Source organism: Vidua macroura, chromosome 1 (genome assembly GCF_024509145.1).
Source record: "Vidua macroura isolate BioBank_ID:100142 chromosome 1, ASM2450914v1, whole genome shotgun sequence".
Lineage (NCBI taxonomy): Eukaryota > Metazoa > Chordata > Aves > Passeriformes > Viduidae > Vidua > Vidua macroura.
Genome location: NC_071571.1, coordinates 67066112 through 67091081, shown reverse-complemented (window position 1 = coordinate 67091081; position 24970 = coordinate 67066112). Strand labels below are relative to the sequence as shown.

General features: G+C 49.4%; 1 protein-coding gene across 7 annotated transcripts; it reads right to left on the bottom strand.

Annotated features, from left to right (window-relative positions):
* Positions 1 to 3096: 3096 nt before the first annotated feature.
* Positions 3097 to 23585, bottom strand: TFAP2A (transcription factor AP-2 alpha). Of its 7 annotated transcripts, none has more exons than XM_053988683.1 (8): positions 23508 to 23585; positions 15404 to 15461; positions 15027 to 15302; positions 12074 to 12125; positions 10194 to 10425; positions 9237 to 9355; positions 6798 to 6939; positions 3097 to 5239 (listed from the first exon to the last, which is right to left on the bottom strand). In XM_053988683.1, exons 1-8 carry the CDS (start codon positions 23579 to 23581, stop codon positions 4951 to 4953), a joined length of 1242 nt encoding a protein of 413 aa, XP_053844658.1. In that variant the 5' UTR covers positions 23582 to 23585; the 3' UTR covers positions 3097 to 4950. The 7 variants fall into 7 exon arrangements, with proteins under 7 accessions (XP_053844658.1, XP_053844667.1, XP_053844631.1 ...); XM_053988692.1 differs by lacking the exon at positions 23508 to 23585 and adding an exon at positions 20294 to 20322; XM_053988656.1 differs by lacking the exon at positions 23508 to 23585 and adding an exon at positions 17803 to 18265.
* Between the last annotated feature and the right edge of the window lie 1385 nt (positions 23586 to 24970).

Here is a 24970-nt window from a genome sequence, read left to right as displayed (position 1 = left end):
AACGCATTCTAGTAATCCCTACTCATTTTCACAGCCATTCTTGCACCTGTAACTCAAATAATGAAGCCATTTGTTATTTATATTGCACTTTCCCCTCCATTCTAGATTTCTAACGATCTGACCCTGCTTTATGGCCCTGACAAAGCCTGAAACCAGTGTGGACTTCCAATAATTGAACGATATAAGGAAAAATCTTTAACTGGAATGAAGCAGATGTTAGCTTCATGCAGTTCCCTAACTTGATTATTCTTTGGCCACGTTAGACAAGCATTAGTGATTGATAATGATGCTAATTAACCCCTTTCCTTTCCAAAACAGTAAACCAATGCCAGCAGGATTCTGCAAGCAACACACACAAAGTGTATACCAGTATCTGTTCAAAGTGGATCAGGGACAGAACTTCATTGCCTGGTGCTCGACAAAAACCTTATCCTGCTGACACCGAGCTGGCTCCAAATCCTCTCAAGGAGTTATCAGCTCCAGCTGCTTACAGGGCAGGGAGCAGAAACATAGCTCTTTCATGCAGAAAAGGTGCACGGGACAAAATCAAAGGCACCATTTATTTTTTTATACTCCCAACCTTTCACATTAGATTATGGAGCCAGTTTAAATCACTGTGCCCTCACTAGCTGATCCCTGTTGGAAGGGCACTAGTTATTTTAGCTACACTTTCCTAACAGGAGAGTTGAGGCTCTGGGAATCTGATCTGGGCTGAGATATTCATGTACCAAGGAGGCAAAGGGAAGTACACATTGTGGAATTTAAATAGGAGGCAGAAGACGAGTAAACAAACAAGGAGCTGATCTGATTATACAGTAGAATTTATCATGGACAATAAAGAAATTGCCTTTAAATGTAAGGGTTTGGATAAATGAATACTCCTAGCAAGTGAATAAAATGTATTCAATTAACTAAAAACCTTGTGCACTTCTGAACTGAAGTGGAATCGACTGTAATTGATTTATTTGAAACCAGAGGTTAAGGACTGAATTAGCTAAGTACAACTGGGTATTTCAAGCCACTGACTTCTCAAATGTCAAATCTCTTCTATTTTAAATATTATTTCAGCTGCGGGGCATTGCTGTCCTGATGGCTGTTCCACCAGTTAAATCTCAAATTATATTAATATTTGATTTTTGGAGGGTGGGGTAAAATACAGTACAAAGAGGAGGGCTGTCCTTGTTCACGGTGAAAGAGCACCAAGCTGTATTTTGGTTCACATGTAGGAATTAGCTCAGCGTGGCAGCAACGCTCTAACATTCAGCCACCACTCACCCTCGCTTCAACTGATCTGGGGTGGGGGGAAAATAACAACAGATTTTTGTTTAGTATATAAAAGCATGACCTAGAATTTCACTGCTGCATCTCGATCACAACATTAAAAATTCATCCAAAGAATGCTGAAGTAATTAGCACGTTTTAGTAACTGCATACTGGTCACAGCAGAAGAGGCTGAACCGAACCTAGTCTGATTTCCATTATCGCCTGTAAAATCCTTCCTTAGAAATAACAGTAATAAAGAAATCTATGCAAGGTCATTTCATTTCTGTTTTTTGGTGGCTTGCTAATCCAGCAGCAGAGTACCTATATGCGCTATCCTACCATGAAGTAGCTAATTATATGTTTAAAACATTATTTATTATGACCTTATAATGTTCTAGCAAAAGACTGCTTTATACATTGACCAGTATAAAATGATTATATTTGGTACAGGTTTCAAAAAGTAACAAGCATCTGTAAATCCAGATATGAATGAATGGTATTTAATAAGATTGTTTTCGTTTAAAAATGAGTATTTATGTGTTGCTGTAGAAAGAGCAGCAATGTATTGCTGTTTATGAATGCTATTGTGCCTGAGGTTAGGATCCCACACACAATCTGAGATGCAGCCAAGAAAAACAGCCCTGATAGACAATGCTTCACTTCACCTGCTACAATACTGTGCATTTCATTTATGTCAAGAATATGTACAGTTAGGGTTCATTCACCTCATTATTTTGTTACATCTACTTTACAGTTAACCAGTCTCTCTTGGAAATAACAAATAACTGTTTTTAAAACAATTGCAGCTTTGCATTCAAAAGATCCACTTTCAATTTATAGAAAAAAAATAGTCACCATTTTTATAAACTAGCTGGCTCACGAAAATAGAATTTAGACTCCACCAACTCTCTTTCTGCTTGGCAAGATTGATTTTACACTGCCTTCCATAAGTAGATTACCAAAGCAAAATGAAACATCTTGGGCTTTATCTAATGCTTTGCTTCACCAGTTCTACCAAACGTCAAAATATATGAGTAAATGTTAATTCTCTGTGCAGCTTTATTGTAAACACCTCCCTCCTAACCTCCTCAATTTCTGCCTGAGCGAAAAGGGGAAAAAAGGGAGAGAGAGAAAGAGTGTCAGGGAGGGATGGAAAGAGAAAAATCAGCTTCCACTACTAGAATACCATCAACACTTAAAGGAGACCCTCTCTTTAAAATGCCTTTACATTCTAAACTGTTAGGGAGACATTAAGTCTCCCTTCCTATGATATAACATAATCCAGCCTGATCCTGACTTCACCTACCCCCCGGGCCAAAGAAAATAGATTCAAAATCTGAATTCTCACATTTTTTATAGACCATCTTCAAGATATACACTCTGTTTTTTTAAAAGCGAACTTCCCTGTTTCACAACTGGTTTCCACAAGAAGAAACTCAAGATAAAAATTTCAGTCCCTTATAAACTGACACAGCCATCTCAAAATGTCAGTCTGTGCATTCCACTAAAACACAAACCATCAATCAGAAATAATCTGTCTCCTGCAAGATTTCACTAAAGTTCACAACCGTGAGATGATTTTGTTGGCATCAACTACGGAGCTTTTATTTTTTTCTTGAGGGGGAGGGAGCACCCAGCTCTGATTTATCAGTATAAATTTTTTTTCATGGCAATAATTTTCAGTATTTTCTCAGTAATGATTCTTTTTTAAATGTCCTTCTTGAGACGTGTTTTTTAATCTCTGCTCTCTGTTAGGACTACATGTACAAAATTTTATAGGCTTATAATTCTGTATGCTATATAGAAACATAAATAAAAACCTAGAGGTCAACATAAATAAAATAAAACTTTTATTTTTTAAATAAAATTATGTTTTGGTTAAAGAAAAGATAGTGTGTCATTTTTGTTAGTAGTACAGACAATTTTTTTATCCAAAAGAATACATTGTGCTTTATTGTGTCATTTGTCTGAATACAGACTCAGTGGAATATCTAAATGATACCCTGCTCTGAACTCCAAGTTGAAAGTAAGTTTTTATTATACTTGAGGGAAACAATGGGTTCAGCTGCTTATTGCAAGGAGCAATTGTCAAGGGAGAGTTAAACTCAATTACTGTAACCATACTGAATAAAAAATACTGCCAAGAACAAAAATACGCCTGGGTAAAGACAGCTACTGAATAAAAAAATCGACATAAAGCGTATCAAATATTTATTTATCTGGGCAACAAAGGACTATGATACATTGATAGGCATGGAAACTACTGCCGGCACAACTCAATACAACACAACTATAACTGCTTCCAATATGGCCAGTGGAAATACAGGATACCAGGTGGTCCCAAATGTTTGAAGTTCTTTGGGAAAAAAAAATTTAAAAAGGAGAAAAATAAAAACAAAAGAAAGGGAGAAAAAAAAAGAGGGGAGAAAAAAGGAAAGTAAAGCTAAATCTTGTTTTAAAAGACAATATTAATTTATTGCTCTGTTGGTGCTTTCGGGAGAAGGACAGTGGATGAAAATAACTTTTTTCATTTTCCACAACACATAAGGGTTGTAAAACCACTAACATGTTTAAAAAACTTGCCAGGGTCCAACATCACTTTATTTTATCTTCAATGTGAAACTAAATGTCATACTAATTATATATAAAAATTAATGGTTTTTTATTTGTTCAGCTGCTTCATTGTCGCTTTTAACATGCTACAATAGGGCTAAAAATGATGAATCCCAGAGAAAAACCCCCAAAAAACCTCTGATATCTAAATAAGTACCATGAACCACATGATGAACTAAGAGGGGAAGATTTAAAACCCACTAAACAAGAGGTAAACGAGATCACCAGATAAATAAAAAAGGCTTAAAACAGACTCACCATATTTACAATTCCCATTAAATTACACATAAATAAATATATACATACATGAACACTGATTCCCTTATATAATAACTGTGAATCGTGTTGCAATAGAAAGTTCAAGTTGGTCGCTTTACCTTGGACAGGAAAAAGTTTTACAACTGAAGATATGACATGGAACCGCTTGTGTTTTGCGTTCAAGTTTATTCACAATACTGATAAAATGTCATCAGTCCTCTTTGCCTTTTGTATGTCTGCTGTTGCCGTTGTATTTTTTCACTGTTTTTTTTTTCATTTTTAGTATGGCTACAATCTTAACTGAAGTTTATGTAAGGGAAGGTGGTGATTCAGTCCGGTGAAGCTCATAGAATTTTTAAGTATTATTTATTTCTTTTTGTTTGTTTTTTTTTTTTAATTTTTTAATATATTTTTAGAAAAAAAAAAGTCCTTTTCTTTTTTGTTTTATTTTTTGTTGTTTTTTTTTTCTCCTTTTGTTTTATTTAAAAAAAAGTTCACAAACTCAAGACAGAACTTTTTTTCTTTGCTGGCTCCGTCCCCCTGTTCTGTTCTCTTAGGCTCCAAACTGGGGAAAAACGATGGTGGCAGTGGGAAGAGGGGGGAATTTAAGCAGGAGCAAATGGAAATGTGGATTCTGGGAAGGGGTGTGGAGAGAGGGCAGAGCAGTCCTGCAGAGTCAGAGAACAGGACTGGCAGAAGGACGCTCATTCTGTTGCTGTAGCCTGGGGTGCTGGGTGCCGGGGAGAGGGAGGAGGGAGATGAATGGATCGATGGGCTATGAGGGGGAAGGGAGAGGAGCGTGTGTGGGGGGGATCCTCACTTTCGGTGCTTCTCCTCTTTGTCGCCGCTTTTGGTGCTGTTGTCTGTGTGGCTGTTGGGGTTGTTGCTGAGGTACATTTTGTCCATGGCCTTGAGCGCCTCGGTGAGATAGTTCTGCAGGGCAGTGACGGCAGCACATACCGCCGGGCTCCCAAAGCCGTGCGAGATGAGGTTGAAGTGGGTCAGGCAGCTCTGGATGCCCGGCTCCAAAATGGGGTTGGGCCGCGAGTTCCCCAGGGGAGATCGGTCCTGAGCCAGCAGGTCGGTGAACTCTTTACAGATCTGTCTGTAGCACAAATGGAGCAGAGAGACAGAGGGAGGGAGGGAGGGAAGGGAAGGGAAAGGGAGAGAAATGAACCATCACTGGTGGCAGCAAAGCCTGTGCATTCTCCCTGCTAGATTGCACAAGCCCCTGGATCAAGGGGGCTCCTGCTCCTGAGCACACACACTCTCCTTTCTCCCTCTCCTCTCTATGCATCCTTCCCCAGTTCTCACACTTCCCTGGCACGCACAAACCTCTTCCCTTCGCTTTGTGTGCACATACAACAGCACACCACACATTACACCCCAGCCCCATCCAACACACAGGCAGGCAACAGGAACATGGAGACACATGCCTCTTGCCCCACCGCTCTCTATATCTCAGCCCCTAACACTCTCCACAAAGACACATCCCTGTCCAGCTGCAGTTTGGAGCACAAACACAGTTTAAAGTTCCTGAGCAGGCTTAATAGACAGGCTATGATATCCAAAGATAAGCTAAGGGATTTATCTATATCTTAGAAGATTCCTTTTTTGGGGGAACCAGAGAGAGATATGGGTCTCTTCCTTCACAAGGCTAAAACACACACCTGTATGCCAGGAAGAGTGAGTGAGGGCAGAGCCGGCAACTGAGGATTTAAATTAGGGTATTCTGAAACATTTAGATATGTAAATCTCTGTCTCCAAACCCAAAGGGACCTTTCCACACAGGGGAAGGCTGACGCTAACCAGCATCTGGAAATTTCCTTCCAGGCAGGTGAGAAGGGAGGATACGAGGGCATGGTGCAGAAGATAGGTTATATCACCCACTCACTGCACAAATGGTTGGAGAAATAACACACCTTACAGCAAGAGAGTTCAGAGGCGTGTTGAAACAGTTTGTATTCTAAAACCCACGTTAATGTCTTACAGCCATAAAGTAGCTCCCATCTCCTGTTTGTGTCCTCTGGCACTGTGCCCTTTGGTGACACCTCCATTGGTAATTAAGGGCTACTGAACAACCCTTTTAATTTCCAGCAAACATACCAAAACAATAATTTTCTTTTCACACACCACCTGGAAGTCTAAGCAGCTCCACCAACGATAAACCCCACTAGCATTTTAACTGCATACAGATTGTCACTTAAAATATTTTTTTAATATCCCTGTATCAGCTAAGTAACAAAACTGCTTAGGCAGGAAGAACCATTCCCAATTTTAATGAACTGAAATCGGTTTAATGTGCCAGTTTTATTTTACTGTCAATGGGAGGACTTCCCCTTCTTCTTAAATTGATAAGCTAAGTGAATAGGCCCAGAAGATGTTTTGCGTTGAAGAATGACTGCTTTTTCTGTAACTAAACATCCATCCTCAATTTGCACAATTCGCATTCAAGGTAATCTGCGCAAACTGATTTGGAGGAAACCAAGCTGGTCTGTAGAGTTCTCCTGTACCAGGAGGGCCAACACACACCCTCACAACCTAGAAAGCCATCAGCCACTGGTAATGCAGCAAACAAATATCTTCACAAATAAAAGCCCCAAACTCGAGTTTGTCCCCCTCCCTCATTTCTAAGCAACATGCCAGAAAGTTTAATGTCTTACTTTGTAGCTAGAAGCATGTTTTTTCTTGTGACTTGCTCGTTTGGATCGGAATGTTGTCGGTTGAGAAATTCAGCTACTGCTTTGGCAGGAAATTCTGTCTCACAAACGTACCCAAAATCTCTAGCTAGATGTACTGCTTCTCCTGAATAGGGAGGCAGGGGTGGGGATGGAAAGAAACACAGCTCATCAGTACACATCAAACAGAGACAAAAATCCATTTGAAAAAAACTCAAAAAAACCAATACATTCTACTTGGGCTTTTCTTCTCAAAAGCTTGGACATTTTCTCTTTGAAAAAGTTAGGGCCAGAAATGCTAATTACATCTTATCTTGCAGTTTTCTTTGCTTCAGTTGAAGGTAATGCAAATGCATACTTTCATAACAATTGTTATGAGTGAAATCTCACATAAGAATTTTTTAAAGTTCACATCATGAGATACTTTTAGACAGACAGGCTCCATCCACCTAGAATGTGTGCTTCGATTTACATCTCCATACCTATAGAGAGCCATTTATGTACATTTTATTCACAGCTATTTACTCTGAAAATGTGTTTGCCTCAGCCACATTTCTATATTCTTTTGCAATGCATCAATGATTAATATTGATCATAATTACTCCTAGAGCTCTTCTAAATAAAATGCATTAAACAGCTAAGTGTTTAAAATTTAACTTGATCGCATATAATTATATGTTCACCCCCAAACAATTAACTATGAGAATTTTAGGGTCATTCCACCGAGTCTGTCTGTTTTGTTGATTTTCAAATCTTTGGTTTTAATTTCCTGAACCAGTTGGTTTTTACTGCAGGGCTTCCTGCCATTAGCTCTAGCTCCGGAAGAACGCATGCGCCAATTAGAGCTTCAAAGCCTCAGTCCAGTGAGCTTGTTTCCATAAAATGGAGCGGATCATAAACAATAACAGTACTCTAGAAACTGCCTCATCGCTAAGGGACTCGAAGCCCCAGCAATGTTTATACTATCATCTCCCCAAAATTAGCCACAATCACTAAGTTATCTGAAGATCAGGCCTCTGGTTTTGTTTTTTTTTTTTTAAATCATTCTTTTCAAAGCCATTGTATATGAAAGCCAAACAGAACAATGGATTACCATAAAACCTTCTCCATATTCATTAACATCACAAATAATGTTAAGCGTCTACCAAATCTAGACTTTTTACAAGTTTTCCCTTCATGATTTTTTTACCACAGCGTGTCAATGCAATTGCAAAGCCTTTTCAGAAACATGAAGACACGGTAATTCTCAAGCAGTATAAATATAGTTTGTTCACTAATCCTGATGTTTAAAAAAATGACACCTGGCATCATTGCATAGCACTTCTTTCCCCATCCCTTTGAACATGAAACATTTCTTGCAGAATGCAAAGCACGACAACAAAACAAATTCTCACCTACACAACCAAACTTAAGCTGAACCTGGACAGTTCAGGCTGAGTTTAAAAGCACTTTACAAACTGAACTAGTCTAAAACGCAGCCGAACTCATACGTAAGGGGAAAGGAGAGGGGTCTATCCGCAGGCCTCAGCCATACTTTGTGTCAGCCAGTGCGACACAGCCACTGCTTCAAAACTAAATGACTGCAAACTCTTGAGCTTCCCACTCCCCATACAGACAGCACAGGACACCCCAAAGAATTAAAGCAAGTTGCACCTTTTCTGGCCAAAGCAAAGCAGAGGAGAATGATATAGCCAAGGGAACATGTGTTCTGAAAATGAGAACCAAAAGGGAGTGGGGGCTGGCAGTGGGGCAACTTTGAGGCTTTCAGGACACCATTAATTCATGGCTGAGGTCAAGGATTCCCAAATTAATTCAGGAAGTAATGGTCACGCATTTCTCAAATGCAGATGTCAGAAAAGTTAAACGATTTACTGTTATGTGGCTGCAGGCTGGGAGGGAGAACAAACTTAAAGTAGCTGCAGTCTCTGACATTTAAAATTGCTTGGTTGTCCACCTGTGGCAGAAGAACAGCAGTGAAGTATTAGAGGCTCTGCTGCCCGTAACTTCCAACTCGATACTCATCAGTCTATTATGGGGCTCATAAGCCCACAACCCTCCTTCACAGGGATCCTTCCCAATGAGATCTGCTTACTCCACAGAGGGATTACTCATTTGAATGAGCAAGCAAGATGGGGCCCTGAAAACATCTAGTTCAGAAGCTTAAAAGCAAATAAATAATAGAACGCTTTGCTGAGTCTGCAGGACTCGCACAAACTCATTTCAGGTTATAACAAAAAGCAAATGCACATAATTAACCTGATCTTCCTTTAAGACACAGAAAATAACGCCCTTCCAAATGCCAATGAGCAGCACTGGGAAAGGAGAAAAAAAACCCGAATGACCCAACAGCAAGTTTTCTCCCATCTGGCAAAAGCAACAGGCACATTTTCCAAACAAGCCCTCCCAGCTCTTTGAGTCACTTACCCTCCACAAGCGATGTGAGCAAGGTAACGTTAGCAGCTTTACGCCTCCCGGCTGGCAGGTTTAGTCCTATTTTGTCCAGTTTCTCCCTCAGAGATCTCCCTCCATTTTTAGACTTTGCCCTGCACCACACAGAAAGGTGTTGAGAAATGGGGCCTGGAGGAACACCTGCCCCTACTCTGGCTCCCACCCACTCATGTCCCCAACACATCCTTTCCCAGGGAAGGGAATAAAGGGTTTAGGCACAAGGGATGGGATACATGGCTGTGGGAGGCTCTAGACCAACTGCTGCTGAAAGCTGAATCCCACATATTGGGATAGTGCTTTGGATGTTTCCACATCTAGAGAACAGTGGCCCTCACTAAGGTCTAGATCAGCCCCAGAGCTGACGCGGAGCTCTGAGGTGTCTCCCAGAGCTCCCAAGGAGCCATGGACCAAGGCCAGCAGCCCCGGAGCATCACTGCCCTCACACCAAACTCTACGTGGCCCATCTGTGGCTTCGCAGCAGAGCTGAGCTAAGCGGGGCTGCAGAGATGGGAGCTGCCTTAATTAACCCTGCAGGTTATTCCCTGCCCAGGCACTGCCTAATCGCCTGGGTGAGGCCACGGGGTGGGAGCCCATGGCAGGGTGCCTGCCACTAGGTCCTCGGGGGGTGTGCGTGTGTGCCCGTGGGGGGTGTTCACGGCCACCAGAGGGACAGGGACACGCAGGGCCCTCACGGCGGGGCTCCGGGGGCCGTGCGTTGCCACGGCGACAGCGCCCGGGCCCCCTCCCGCCGCCCTGCCCCGCCAGCCGCGCGCGCCCCGCCCCCTAGCGGCGGCCGCCGCACTCCCCCCGCGCCACCGCCCCGCGTGGGCGCTCGTCCACCTCCTTCCCTGCCTCCATCCCTCCCTCCCTGACTCCCTCCCGCCCGCACGGCACGGCCCGGCATCCCGCCTCCCGCGTCCCCCCGCCCCTCACCTCCGGAGCACTCCGCCCAGCAGGGAGGCGTTGAGGCACTCGGGCGGCGACAGGCGTCTCTGCACTTCCGCCACCGTGACCTTGTACTTGGAGGTGGAGCTGAGCAGCGAGAGGCGGCCCGGCACCGAGCAGAAGACCTCGTTGGGGTTCACCACCCCGCCGAAGAGCGCGTCCTTGTTGATGGGGATGGAGGAGACGGCGTTGTTGTTAGACTTGGAGAGGGACACGGGGCCTGCAGGGAGGGAGGAGCAGGGAGGTGAGGGTGAGGAGCGGGCGGGGAGCCGGGGAGGGAGGGGGAAGCACCCGAGCCGCTCTCAGCGGCCAGCCCCAGCCCCGCAGCGCCTGCGGGGCAGCGGGGACGCAGCGGGGGCACCCCTCCCCTTTCTCGTCGGGAGGCGCAGGGAGAGAGCCGGACATCCCTCGACCCGCAGCGGGGAAACTGAAAAGACCCCGCCGCGGCCCTCGCAGCCCCTGGCGGGCGCCGAGGCCGCCGGGTGCCGCACGTCGGTACCGCCGTGTCGGGTGGGCAGTGGCGCAGCCGGCAAGATGTGGGGCAACCCCGGGGCCCCGCCAGCGCACAAATTTAGACGTGCCCTCCGCCGTAACGCGGCGGAGGGACGGCACCCCAAAATACAGCTTGATCCCTGCCCGGCGACGGCCGGCGGGGAGGTGCCGGGCCGTGCCGTCGTTCGGTGCCTCGGGTCCCGGCCGCCTTCCCTTTCTCCTCTGCTTTAGCCCGCTCCGCTTGGCGGGCGCAGTCCAACCAAGCGGGGGGCTCTCTCTGTTTTGGATAGATCACTTGTGACATTAATAGCTCTGGGAAGGCTAATAGATACAACAGGAGTTAAACGAACTCTTGAGATTACTAATAAAAGAGCCAATTATCATGTCGACTTGGAAAGAGCATCTCTTAAGATTTATCCCTTGCACATCTAATTTGACGTGACAAAGGCTTTACAGGCGGGGGGTGGGGGGGTATGAAACTTCAGGTTCGCTGGCTGTACAGCGATTAGGGTTAGAGAGGAGAGTGCCTCTACTCAGCACCTCTCTCCTGTGATAGCCTGGGTACCCAAATTCCAGGCGGCCACGCAGCCATAGCACCCCTCAGAGCAGGCGGGAGCTAGCTGCACCTTACCCTGACAGTTTTACTCCAACAGCGTCTCACTACACAGCATCCAAACACAAAACCCATCACTTTCCACCCAGAACCTGCTTTGCAAAATGCCCTGTGCCACCTTCCCAATCCTTCGGTTGTCCGAAGAATGACGGGAAATGAAAATCGAGTGAAAATTTGCCATAAATATTTAGCACGATTTGGGTACCAGCTTCCAAGCAATTCAATTCAATTCCAAGTGAAGCAGACGCACAAAGCCAACGAAAACCAAATCACCCTAACCACCGACAGACATCAGTTTCCAGAAACTCGCTCCTTGTTCACCACCAGTCCACCTCATCACCGGCGTGATTTAAATAAGAAAACCCGAAGGAGGGGGAACAATTTCACTTTCACAGCTCCAGTTTACCAACAACGATTCAAGCCCTCCACTCAGCCAGATGCACGGGGCAAACCATGAAACCTAATTGTTCGCTAACGCACTAAAAGACCGGCTTGGATTTTCTAGATCATCTGCTAACATTTTTTCTCGTTAACGACAATAATAATTAAAATACCCGGCAAATGTGTCCATTTAAGAGGGCGGATTTCAACACACATCGCCCGTTTTTCTTTGCTTCCAACCTTTCGGCCAACAGTACATGCCAGAGGAAGGAGCCCGGGGCCGGGGGACTGGAGGGGAGAGGGGGGAGGCCGGGTAAGTCCTCCCTTCGAGCAGTCCCCAGCCTGTGACGACATGTTTGGTATGCGCAAGGAAGCAGCTTACCTTTCTTAATTACAGTTTGATCTGGGATGTTAATACCGGGGTCTTCTACGTGCTGCAACAAAAGGAACAGGCAGGGATGTCAGTGTACAACCACAACAAAAGGCAGGGAGGGCCGAGGTGGGATGGGGTGAAGGAGAAGTTTTGTGCTCCCCCCATTCCTCGGTACGGTGTGGGGAGAGAAACAACAGATCCTGCGCGGAAAGGGGTTGGGGGGGAGAAGGAAGGAAAGAGATTTGGGGGAGGTTTCCTTTATCGAGAGGAATCCTGCGTCCCTCCCAGCTCTTGCCCCGATCCCCAAGAAAAATATAATAAATCACTCACACCCCCGGGGCCCGAGTGGCCTTAAGCTTCTGAGGGCTTCCTCCTCCCGTCCCTTCCCTCCTCCCCGGGAAGCAGCCCCGGCCCGGCCCAGCCGTTCCCCGCTGCTGTGCCCGCTCCCTCTCCCGCGCCCGCGGGAGGGAAAGCACAAAGGAGCGCGGAGCGGCACGGGGCCGGGGGGGGGCCCACGCACCCTGTGCGGCCCCGGGCTCCCCCACTATTGTCCCCTCGCAGGTTCCGCGGTCGCGGCTACAGCTGGGGTTCGCGCGGTGGAGTCACGACGTGATTAGAAAGTCAAATGAAATCATGTTTTCTAATTCCAAAAACTGACAGGCAATATAATGTCTGGCTGTGTTTACAAATTAACACCAGTGCTGCTGAGATAGAAGATTTCGCAATCGTTACAAAACCCAGGCATTACCATTTAAAAAACTATTACTTCCTTCTCTAGTCTTTGTCCAACAATAATACTGATTCTAACATTTTCCATTCTGTCTTGGATTTATGCTCCTGTTAATTGTGCCTGATCTCAATGATTCCGGGTGGATGGTACTAAGTTGCTTTATTACAGGTTTTATTATACTCAATGCTCTCATTTGTAACTTGCCTAAAGTGCTTCTGGATTTAAGTATAATTAAATTGAGAAATGTTCAGAAATGACTACTGCTGCAGTTCTTGTGTTTTAACTATATGGGGAAATATGATCCCTTTATGCATGCACCCTAAACCCATAAAGTAAATGTAGTGTGGCATAATACTTTTATTTGTGTTATTTCTACACATATTCCGTACAGAGAGGACTGTTAAGTTTAAAATCCCACAGAGATATTTATGATTAAATAATTTTCACCATCTACTTGACTTTCTTAAATATTTAGCAGTCGTTTTTATTGAAGGTTAACTGTTGCAGCAACGGAAAAATTCAAAAATCATCCTCTCAACACAGATTTTTTTTTTAAGCAGATAAAATACACCTAAACGATGCACCCTCTTATTTTGTACTCTACTTCATGAAGCCTGCTGATTCAGTCTTACAGAGGAAAAAAAAAATGGCTAGACTGGTGCAAGGATTTAAACCAGATGGCATTTGGTTTTCACTAAGTATAGCAATGCTATTAATTCATAGATCTGAAGAGGATGCTTCCTGAATCAGCCCACTGCCATGGAGCACAACTGAGGAGAGGGACAATTCAAGAGAACATTTTAGGTCATGTTTTCCTACAGCAATCAGGGGCATGCAGTCAACAAATTAGTTTATTCTTACGATTGCCTCCATGTTATTTTATATCAAGTTTAAAGAGTCGACCTGCTTTTAACGGATCCAAATTGCTTACTAAATCCTCCACTTTGGAAAACGTATGCATTTATTGCAAAACTGCTAAACACAACCAGCAATTTTCTGTGGCTAATTTAGCCAGATGAGGGCTGTAATAAATTCACTATTTTCTCTGAGTATAATTTACAAAAGATTTCAAAATGACCCCCAAAAATAGGTAAGTTCATCTGAACATTATCCTTGCAACACGAAACTGTACTCATTAAACTGTCAGCAAATATATTGTTGTAATATTTGATCCTGTAATTTGGGATGGCATTTCGGCAAAAATCACATCCAGATACCACCGTTCCCTCCTCCTCTTTCCTCCTGCAAGTCGAGCAGCTTCAGTCCCTCAGCATGAGCTCTGTGGGCTTTAATAAATTTATTGCCATGTTCTAATTCCATTTTCAGGGAGAAACCCAGAAAGATGAACTTTGATCACGACCTATCATGTTGCATAAGGCCACTTTCCTAACTGAACAATAGCCCTGGCTTGCTTCGTAAGTAGCCTGTGCACTAATGTCATGCTTAATTAGAAATCATTTTTAAAGTCTGTACTCATCGATAATAGAATTAGGTCCCCCAAATAATGCATCCTCCAATAGGCTCCCAACATTTGATTTAATATAGGGTGCAGCAGGTCTGACTCGAATTCGATAACCTATAGGTAATGATTTATGAGGTCATCCCTTTGCACCGCTACTAAAAGAAGGCGGCAGCTTTTTTGTATACCTCTTCCCTGATTTGTCAATTAATTCATTTAGAGAAGAGGATCTGCCCATACCCTCTTATAACTTTGGATGTAGTTATTCCATATGCCAATCCTGTAATCACGGGAAACCAATTTTTCCTTCTTAGACCACTTTCACCCACTTCTCCCCCATCCCCCTTTACATTTGTGAGATCTCGTTAAACGTCCTCACAGGCATTTCAGACTCGTGTCTTTCCCAAGGCAGTAAGAAATCCCCAAATGCACGGCCCTGTGGTGATATTATACATTCTTCCAATCGTAACAGCTTATTGTCATTGAGAAGGAAAGATATTGTTAATGATGACAGTAATTTGATTTATTTATATTTTAGTGGGCAAGTTAGCAGGAAGACTCGTGCAGGGACGAGCTGCAAGAACCTTTTGTTCTAGGTGGGGGCTTCACTTTTCCCTGGGGGGCAGGGGGCAGTTCTCTTCTTCCCTTCCTCCTTTTTTTGGGGGGGGCGGGGGATGGGGGGGGTGTTCCCCTCGCTCCCTACTTCTTCCCCCCGACGTTGAGCTCCCGCGGTAAGAGGGACTATTGGGCCCCGGGGCGGCCCCTTGGCTTACCGGCACGTCCTCGATGGCGTGGGGGATGGAGTGGAGGGGCAGGTCGGCCAGACCCGAGCCCAGCCCGTGCGGGGCGTGCAGCAGGTCGTCGTGCCGCCGGTAGTCCCTGCGCGGGTCGAGCCCCGAGAGCTGGTGGGGCAAACCCCGGTGCGTGTGGAGCAGCCCCGTCTCCTGGCTCTGCCTCTGTCCCGGCCATCCTGGGTGCTGGGGCTGTGGCTGGGCATGGAGGGGGTTGAGGCTGTACGGGTCGTTCACGTGGGAGTAGGGGTCCTGAGACTGGGGGTAGATGGGCTGGTAAGGGGGGGGGAAGTAAGGGGGCTGGAAGTCGGCGTTGGGGGTGTGGGAGAGCGGTGGGGCGCTGGTGTAGGGAGACTGACCCACGGTCCCCAACTGGGGTAACCGGGCTGTCCCGTTGCTGGTACTGTCGTGGCGCTCCTGAGATGGGGAGCGGGAGCGGGGGGAGGAGGGTTGGGGGGTGGAGGGGGCAGAGGAGGGGGAGGAGGGGGAGGGGAAAGGAGAAAAGAAAAACAAAGATAATATCAAGCTGATTTTCCTCAAAATCGCCTTGAAAATTTCATCTATAGGGCAACGAGGGGCAAATCATCATCTCCGAGGCAGAGAAAAGCAGTTCTGGAGATCTGCTTCTGATTTCCCTTCCCAAATAATTAAGAGGCAGTTTCGCTTTTTAAAAAACCAATAATAACGGCAATAATGATAACAGCCATAATTACAACAGGATAGCTTATAATAATTAATAAAACATTGAGGTGATACAGCGTGGATTCACAACAGATCGTGCCCCGGCATTTCAGGAGCAGGCATTTCCCACAAATAAAAATAATAATTCACAAGCGAGCATTATTGAAATAATAATTCTGCCACAACCCAAAATCCTTCCTCTGGCCCTTAACAGAACCGAGATAAATACTGTCGCTGACATTACCGATCGCGTCCCAAGAAAACCCTGGAAAATCCAAGCCCACTGCCATTTTGTTACCAGAAAACGCCGAAAAAGGCTCCAAACAAACCGGTAGTTCCCCCTTAGAGTTTTAGAAATGTTTCGGGGAGAAAGCACTGCCATGGTCCCCCACCTACGGGGAGAGCCGAACCCCGGGTGCCCGGCCGAACCCCGGGCTCTCCAGCGTGCGATTTGGGAGCGGAGCGGGCAGCGGCGGCCCGGCCGCCGGGGAAGCGGAGGAATGCGGCAGGCAGCCGGGGGAAGCGCCGCCGCCCCGACGGACAAGCGGCACCGAAATGAGCTCGGGTGCTTCGGCACGGCTCTGCCGGCTTTCGAGACGGGGCAGAAGAGCCCACATGAACGTCTGGGGCAAAAGGAATGGCCTCCACGGAGGAGGATTCGAAGGAAAGAACCACGGTCCCGAAGCAGGGAAACGAAAAAGCGAAAATGCTACGTTTGCAGGTGGCAAGGTGAAGGAATCGAAGCGGTAAGGTCCAAGCAAAGCCTTTTGCCGTTCGCTCGAAGCAGACCAAAAAACAACAACAACAAAAAAAAAAAAAAAGGACGGGGGAGGGGGAGGGAAGAAAAGAAAAATAAAGAGAGAAGGGGAAAAAACGTAAACCACCGAATTTACAAAAATGAAGGAAAGGAAATAAAGCCCTCTCCGGAAAGCTGGGTACGAAACCCCCACTGCCACCACCGACAACAATAGCAACACCCAGCACGCACCGAACCCCCTCCGAGAGAAACGTGAAGCAACTCACCATAGCCGAAAAACTGTGCACTAACATCTGCGAAGAGTCGGGGGTTACAAGCCAAGGTAGAAAAAATAACAAAAAGGCAGAGGAAAGGGACCGGCGAAGCGCGCAGCCCCCGGCGGAGCCCCGCGGGTGCGGGCGCGGCGCGGGCGCGGAGGGAGCGCGGCCGGAGCCCGGCGCTAGGCGCGGGCGGCAGGACCGGGGCGCCGGGGCTGCTCCTGCACCGCGGGCGCGCCACGATAATCCATCAGAACTTGCACCGATCTCTGCTGCCCTTCATCGGGTGTTCCCAAGGCGAGCTCTCTATCCTGGCGCGGTGTGAGGAGTCAAAGTTGGTTGCTTTTTTTCTTTTCTTTTTTTTTTTTTTTTTTGTTTGTTTTGTTTTGGGTCTTTTTGTTTGTTTGTTTTGCGCTTTTTTCCCCCTTTTTTTTTTAGCGTGTGTGTGTTTCTTTCTTAATCCTTTTTTTTCCTCTGACTCTTTTTCTCCTTTGACTTAGCTGCTGCTTCACTTGAGCTCCTAATAACAGATCTGCTGCCTTCCTGGAGACTCCTAATAGCAGATATTCATGACTATTAATATTACACGAACACTTAATAAGGGAAGAATGGCTGGAAATCGAGCGTGAAGCGAGAAGGCAACTCAAGGCAGAGCCTGTTCTAAATGACGTCCATTGAATGAAGAATCAGTGTATCTAATCAGAGATGGGGGAGAGGGAGAGAGAGAGAGAGACAAAAAGGGAGAGAGAGGGAGCGGGAGAGAGAGAGGGGGCACATGCTGCTGCGTCTGACGAATCACAGGAAAGGGGCAACATTTTAAAAGGTTGCAGGGCATGCAAAAGTGAAAGAGAAAGAGATCCGGAGAGAGGGAGAGGGTGGGAGCCAGGAGGGGGGCGCAGAAAGAGGGGGGGGCGGGGAGGGAGTGGGAGAGACGGGCAGAAGGAGAGAGGGGAGGGGGCGCGGGATCCCCCCACCTCATCCTTCCTCACCTTTGCTTCCCTTCTCTTCCCCCCGGCTGCCGCCCCCCCAGTGTCCCCAGCCCCGCAGTCCTTCGCGGGCGCACCTCGGGCTGCGGCTGCTGCGCGTAGCCGGCCTCAAAGCCCAGGGAGAAGAGCGGCTGCTCGCTTCCCGCTTGGTTCTTGCTGCCCTCGGCCGTACCGCCGCCGCCTTTGCGCGGGGTGGGCTCCGCGGGACCGCCCGCCGCCGCCGCCCCGTCCATGCCTCGACGGCGCCCTGCCGAGGGGCTCCCCTCGCCGCTGCCCCCGCGGCGGCCGCCCCGCGCCGCCGAGCAAGCTCGCCTCCGTGCCCCACGTCCCGGAAACCGGCTGGGAAAGTTTTTTGGGTGTCTCCCCCTCTGGGTGTCAGCCCTCCTCCTCCTTCTCCTCCTCCTCCTTTTCCTCCGGTTCGAGCCCAACGCTGAGACCAGCGGGCGCCCGGGGCGGGGGGACTGGGGAGCCCAAGGAGCATCCGCCGGGCTCCCCGCGGCCCCCCTCTCGGAGGATCCGGGAAAAGACGGAGGAAAAAGGCAGGAGGCAGCAAGGCGGGGAGGGAAGGAGGGCGGGAGGGACGCGAGGGGGAGCGGGAGCCGGGAAAAGAGGCAAGGCGAGCGCTTCTCCCGGCCCAGACAAGCCGGGTCTCCGGCGCAACCCGTCGGACTGGCTGTGCAACTCCCAAACAACTCCCTTAAAACAGGCACCGCTCCGCTCGCCGCCGCCGCTGCCCCGCCACAGCCGGCGCGCCGCCGGCGCCCGGCCCCACGCTCCGCCCGCCCTCCCCGACCCCCCGGCGCTCCGGCCGCCCCGAGCGCTGAGCGCGGCTGGCCGGGCTTTTATGCCCTTTTTCTGGGTTTATCTTTTTTTTTTTTTTTTTTTTTCATTCCTTTTTTTTTTTTTTTTTTTTCTTTCTTTCTTTCTTTAATTTTAAGGTAGGTTCTGCCCCCGGCAGGGTACAGCCACCCTCTTTTCCATCCTCTCTTAAAAGTGTTCTCGCATCCGTTCCCGAGGTAAGCACGGAGAGCCAACCCCACACATACGCACAAAATCAGGCCGGTTCGCGGAGCGGCTGCTGCTCCCTCTGTGTTTGGTAACACCTCGGTGCAAAAGTCCCATTAACGCAAGGCAACAAAAGCCATTTGCGATGAAATCCACACGCTCGCACGTGTGCAAACTGGAAGACCGTTCCTGAGGGGAGGGAGGGGGAAGAGGCACGCTTTTCACCCGAAATGCAGCCGAAGAGTATGTGTCTTTTTTTCCGGGTTGAAAAAAATTTCTTAAAAATCCAAAACAGCAAAAAACCCCAACTCAGCCAACTAAAAAAATAATTAAAAAAACATTACACAACCCATAAACTCCAACACCCGACACCTCATTCATAGAAATTAAGCACCCGCCAGCGAGTGGATCTAAAGCTCAGCTCCCGCATGGGGAGACAGTTTCATCCCAAACTCCTCGATCAGGGACTAGATCACCAAATCACTTAGTCGGCGCTAAGCCTGCCGAGTCCTCGGTCCCTTTCCTAAACTACAGCATCGCCCAAAACAGCGTCAGGGTCAGACGGGAGAGTGCCCCCTTCGACCCAGAGATGCATGTCGGCAAGGCTCCGCCGAAGCTGAGGGGATCTTCCCGCGTGGGTCACGACCAAATAAAAGCGTTCACTTGCAAAGTAGAGTCTTTTATTGCGCGGTTTGAACCCACTGCACAGACAACTTTTTCGAAACGGGTGACAATAGTATTCGTTGGTTTGAGACTAGGCATGGGTCCTGGGCACCGCTCTTCTTTTTCCTCTTCTTCTTCTTTTTGTCAGATTAAAAGACACTTGCCTCTTTGTAAAAATATGGATACACATACAGGCACAGAGAGAGATGCGCGCACACAATCTCTGCTGAACGGCTCCAAAACCGAATGAGGTGGATTTTATTTATTTTTTCCCAAGCGGTTAAATTAACTATGTCTCAAACCCGTGGGAACGTGGCCCTGAAAATTAGGAGGCTGGGGGAACACTGCTCCCAAAACCCATGATTTAATTTAGGCAGCTGACCCCTGTAAATTTGTGCAGCTCAGTATAATGAACCCGCAGATATATCGAAAAGGCTGCATTTAAGCGTCAGTCCTGAGCCAATTTATTTGGATGCCTCGGGTACCTAGAGTGCAAGAATAATTCTCTTCCCTTTGTCTCTTGGCCCTCTCATTCATTCATCTGTCCATTCATTTAGCCAGCCGCCTATCCATCCATCCATCCATCTATCTATCCATCCATCCAATATGGATGAGTGTAGCATCCTACAAGAGCCTTATCTACGGAAGATCTACCTATAGACCAGGCTGCTTCTGGATCCTGTTTGCCTTTCCTCATACACTTCCGACAAAGCCGTGTTTCCATAAGCCCTGTAGTTCCTGGGGAAGGACCCCAGCCCCTCTCCGGCTGCAGGACCGCAAGGAAGCCTGACGACGGAGCAGAAGTTTTCCTAAACGAAATTGAGAGACGGAGGGATGCTGAAGGCTCCCGCTTGTAGCTGCGGGGCCGGGGCTTTGCCCGGGCCCGGGGGAAGCGCTTACCTCACATTCCTCATACTTGATATTATCCGTCAGTTTCCAAAGCATTTTCATGGACTGGCGTGAGAGAGAGGATTTGGTTCTCCCTGCCTTGTTTCTCCCTACGGTGGCGGTGCCGGGCGGCTTTGGGAGCGCGGCTGGCGGAGGCTCGGCAGCGCTCCCGTCCGCGCTCGGAGATCTCCCTCTAATGGTGGAAACTTTTCCCTTTTCCAGCTCTTTACCCACAGTCTAATCGCCTCATTAGCATATCAACAACAGCCCAATTGCTCGCCAGCACAACAACCTGCAGCGATGGACACAGGTAGAAGGGACCCACGAGCAAGTGAAAAAAAAAAAAAATTAACGACAAAAAAAGCTTTCTTCGACTTGCCTAGCCCCGGCGCGGGGGGGCAGTGGGCCCTGCCTGTCTGCCTGCGGGCCGCTGCTAGCCCCCATGCCTCAGCTTGCCAGCGGGGAGGAAAGTGGCCAGTGAAATCAAAGAGACTACCGTCCGATCCGCAGAAAGTTTCGGGATAGCCATGAAACCACCCCATGGAAATCATCTCTCCCCCCCTACCCACTTTTTTTTTTTTTTTTTTTTCCCATGGAGGTTAAAGGAAGCAAAGCGAGGAGAAACGAGACTCGTGTCCTGCTCGAACGAGGTTATTGTCTGCGGAGGCTTCTGTTGCCCTCTGGATTTGGTCTTTTTTTTTTTTTTTGTGGATATTTTAAAAGCTTCTTTGCTTCGCAAACTATTTTTTTTTCTTTCTCGGCTCTGTTGGCTATTGGTCTTCAAAAAAAAAAAAAAACAAAAAAACAACACCACCCCAAACAAATCCAACATTATCTCCCAAATAGAAGTGGGCGAGCGGTAAATTGACTGTAGCAGGAGCCAAAAAGTCTTTTGCAAGCACTTGAACCAAAGGACAAAACAATGACCACAATAAAACTTTGGTACTTTCTTAGGTGGAGCGCTTCGTTTGCTTAACAATGTGCCGCTAAGGAAGCGCTCAGGCTGCCCTCCTGGGGGGCTTGCTTCTCCACCCTTGTCCTCTTTTATTTCCCCGGGTGCCCAGCCTTGATACATCCACCGAAAGGCTTCGTTTTTCCCGTTTTTATTCTTCTTTTTTTAAATTTTTTTCCCCCTCTCTGGGTGATCCCTCTCTTCACCGAAGGGCAAGGCATTCCCCTCTCCGCGGGGCTGGTGTGTCGGGCCTTGCGCAGCTCGCCACACTAGCCGTGTCCCCAGGCGTCCCCAGGAGCCGGGCATCCCCATGGCTCCCTGTGCACCTGGCTTCCCTGCTGCTCACCGAAACTTCCTTTTGCCGACGGCAAAACCAGCCTTGGCGGCCTGGAAGACCCTCCCGGGGCCACCCTCCCCCCCCGCCCTCGACGTCGGAGGAAAATTTACTGCCTCTAGGAGCAAATGGCCCCTTGCACTCCGATGGGGAACTGCAGTGGGCCCTCGGGGGTCCGGCCCACGTGTCGCTACGCCGGCAAGGATGGCAAAACCTCCGGGCTCCCGGGACTGCTCCTTCACACACACAAACATCCATGTCCCCTAAACGGATTTTTTTTTTTTTTCTTTCCCCCCTCCTCCACCCCCGATGCTCTTTTTCACCAGCGCTTTTGTCTACCACTGGCAGGAGAGTAAATTGTTGTTTTTACTCCCATTGAGGTTCAAATGGAGCTGGCAGATTAAGCCTAGTTAATGCCCCGGGGGGGTGCGGGAGATGAGAAAAAGAGGAGGGAAGGGGGTTGACTAAGGGGCCCATCGCCCCTTAGCGCCGTCCTGTCTGAACCGGGGCGGTCGGTAAAGCCTCCCCACCCGGGACAGCCTCCGAATTGCGGCTGCTCGGGACTCCCGTGGGCCAAAGGCCTGACCCTTTTGCCTTCTCTCCTCGGGCCGGTGGAGCGCAGGGCTGCGAGGGGAGGAGACGGTTTTCCCCGAGAGATCCACACGCGGCAGCGGGAGACGAGTCCGCTCGGCCCGGCCCCTCCGGCCAGGCTGGGCGAGGGGGGCCCCGCAGCGCCGGGGAGAAGGAGTAAGGAAGGCCGGGGTGTAAGGAGAAGTCGGGAATAGATTTCAAGGCAGATAACCCGTAAATACGATTGCGCAAGAATTAATTTCAGTGAAAGAAAAGAAAAATCTTCTTCTGATAGCTTTTTTGCACCGGTCTGATAAAAAGATGCTAGCCGATGTAAAAATAATTTAAATAACTTTTGTTTACTTATTTTGTTCCCTCACCCTTTTTTTTTTTTTTTTAGTCGACTTGCTGCTACGCTAAAGAAATAAAAAAATAAGGTAGTCTAAGGAAATACTTAGTCGAGAGATTCTAAAAGTTGGGAGCAGAAAAAGAAACTAGGCTTCCATCTGGAACTGGACTGTCCGGGGGAAGAAATGAATTCTTAAAAAGTCCTTTTCTTTTTCACCGTCTTGAACAGGACGGTGCATCTTCCCTTTCATTAGTCGGTAAGCTGCGGTCATCCGGCCCGAGCGGACGGGCATCAGGGCTCTCCAGGGTTTTTCAAGTGTCTCCCGGTTTGTGAGCCTCCGTAACTCCACACGTCTAGCCTTGCCCGTGGTGCGTGCGGGTCCCCTCGGGTCCGTGAGACCGGCCGAGGTCCCGGCGGGCCGCGTGTTCCCCGCCTGGCCTCTTTTGCCGAAGGGTTCTGCTTTTCCCTTCAGCTCGTCCCGCGGGAGTGCTTTCCACAGGCGCCCCCGGCGCATCTACTACCGGGTGGAACCCGGCAGCGTTGTTTTTCCATGGGACAGGCTGGGGTGGGAGCTCGCAGAGAGGTTTCAGCTCCCGCGGCACGTCCCCGATGCGCGCCGGGTCACGCTGGCGGCTGCGGGCCCTGCCCCGCATGGGGTCCCGCCGCGTCCCGTGGGCAGCGTCAGGGCTCCCCGACGGGCCGGCCGCCGCTAGCCCCGGGCACAGGGACGCCGGGCGGGCACACGCCGCCCTCGGCCGGCCCACGCTGCCGGGGTCGTGTCACTCGCGGCGGCGGCGGAGCAGCCCTCGCCCCTGTCGACCCCAGTCCACCGCTCTCTACCTGTTGCAGTCGGGCCTCACGAGTGGCCGCGGGCAGCCCCAGCACCGAGGGCCACAAAACGCCCAACCCCAGAGTCAGACTCGCCCCCAACTCCCTCCGGGCCCGTCACCTTTCTCGCTCCAGCCCTGCCTCCCGTCCCAAAGTAACAATAAACCCCCCCCAGGGCAGAGGGTCACCTTACCTGCCAGTCCCCCATCTTGGCAAGGATAGACATCCTGGCTGCGGGCTCCGAGTCCCCAGGTCCCTGCTGGTCATGGACTGCGAGGGCAAGCCACTCGCCTGGGACGCCTGTGGGTAAATCCTCCCCTTACCTGAGCCGGGACTCTCTCACCTGGCCATAAAGAGCTGGGTGCTCCCTGCTCGCGCCTGCGCGCTGCCTCCGCGCTGCCTGCGCGCTGCCCCCAGCCACCGCGCTCCCACCGCGCCCGCCCGGCCCCGCCGCTCCCGGGGGACCGGCCGCGGTGCCCCCCGGGAGGCTTCCGAGCGTGCCTCGGGCGTTCTGCAGCCGCCGGACCCCTGCCCGCTTCGCCATGGTGTCGCGTCCCGGTGCTCCCCCAGCCGCGGGCAGAGGGCAGCTCTGTCCGCCCGGGTGCCCGCCCGCGGCCGGTGTGGGGGCGGGCGAGCCCCCCAGGCTTCACCTTCCCCCGGAGGGCCGGTGGAAGGTTATCTCGGGGGCAAGTTGTCAAGGACTACATGGACATAGCAGTAGTAGTAGTAGTAGTAGTAATAATAATAATAATAATAATAACAATAACAATAACAATGACAACAGCAGTAGCCCAGAAAGGCAAAGCACCGGGATGACTGAACTAGCCCAGATGGGTGTCGGAAGCACTGCAAATTGCCTGGGGAGTCCAGGGAGAAACAAAGACATCCCCCCCCCCCAGTGCAGAAGACAGACTTTCCAGCCTCTGGTACGGGGGCCAAGAGGGGGCGGGCGGCAGCATCCGGCGCACCAGGCTGGCCGGGGTCTGTCCTGCTGGGCTGCGCGGGAGCGGCGTGTGGTGAGGGATGCTGCGTTCCCCCGGGGGAAGCTGGCCTGCGATAGCCTGTGGCCCTTGGGCCTCTCCATGTCCGTACCTTTTGTCCCCGCCCACATTTTGTTGGTTTTGTTTTTTTTTTTTTTTTTTCCCTCGGGGATTCAAGTGCCGAAGTACCCTAGAAGCTCGCCAGTGTGTCGCGCAGCCCTGATTTCACACCCCGAAAAAGTGAGGAAGCACGGACTCTGCCTCATTTCTAGGGACAGGGCACTGGGGGCGGGGGGGGAAGCAGTACTCCAGCTACAGGGTTTCGGGGATGGATGCAAACAATTTCCACTTCTCACTTGCACAGCAAGCCCTTTCACATTTTAGAGACAGGTGAATGGGGCATCATATCCCGGGTATGGGACAGTTTGAAGCTTCCTGGATGTTGGGGTGCATTGTCACCCACCAGTAAGGCTGTGTTGGGTTGGGTCCTGGGCTGATCCCAGTTTCCAGTAGCAGGAAGGGGATCATACCACCTTGCCCCACCATAAGGGCTTGCATACAAGGACCTTACAGAAGGCAGTTCCTGCCCTGTCTCCAGGCAGGTGGGAAGAGGGAAGCAAGAGCTGGCACCCTCAGCCATCGGATCCCGGGGGAACGCCGGGGACGCGGGGAGTCG

What these genes read in the sequence shown, in the direction of transcription:
- TFAP2A (XM_053988656.1), bottom strand. Translation starts at nt 18,206, where the DNA reads ATGCTCCTTGGGCTCCCCAGTCCCCCCGCCCCGGGCGCCCGCTGGTCT. An exon ending in ACGCCATCGAGGACGTGCCG is followed by an intron (nt 12,126 to 15,026) that starts GTAAGCCAAGGG and finishes CTTTTGTTGCAG; the next exon opens with CACGTAGAAGACCCCGGTAT. An exon ending in CTGGGCGGAGTGCTCCGGAG is followed by an intron (nt 9,356 to 10,193) that starts GTGAGGGGCGGG and finishes TGTGTGGTGCAG; the next exon opens with GGCAAAGTCTAAAAATGGAG.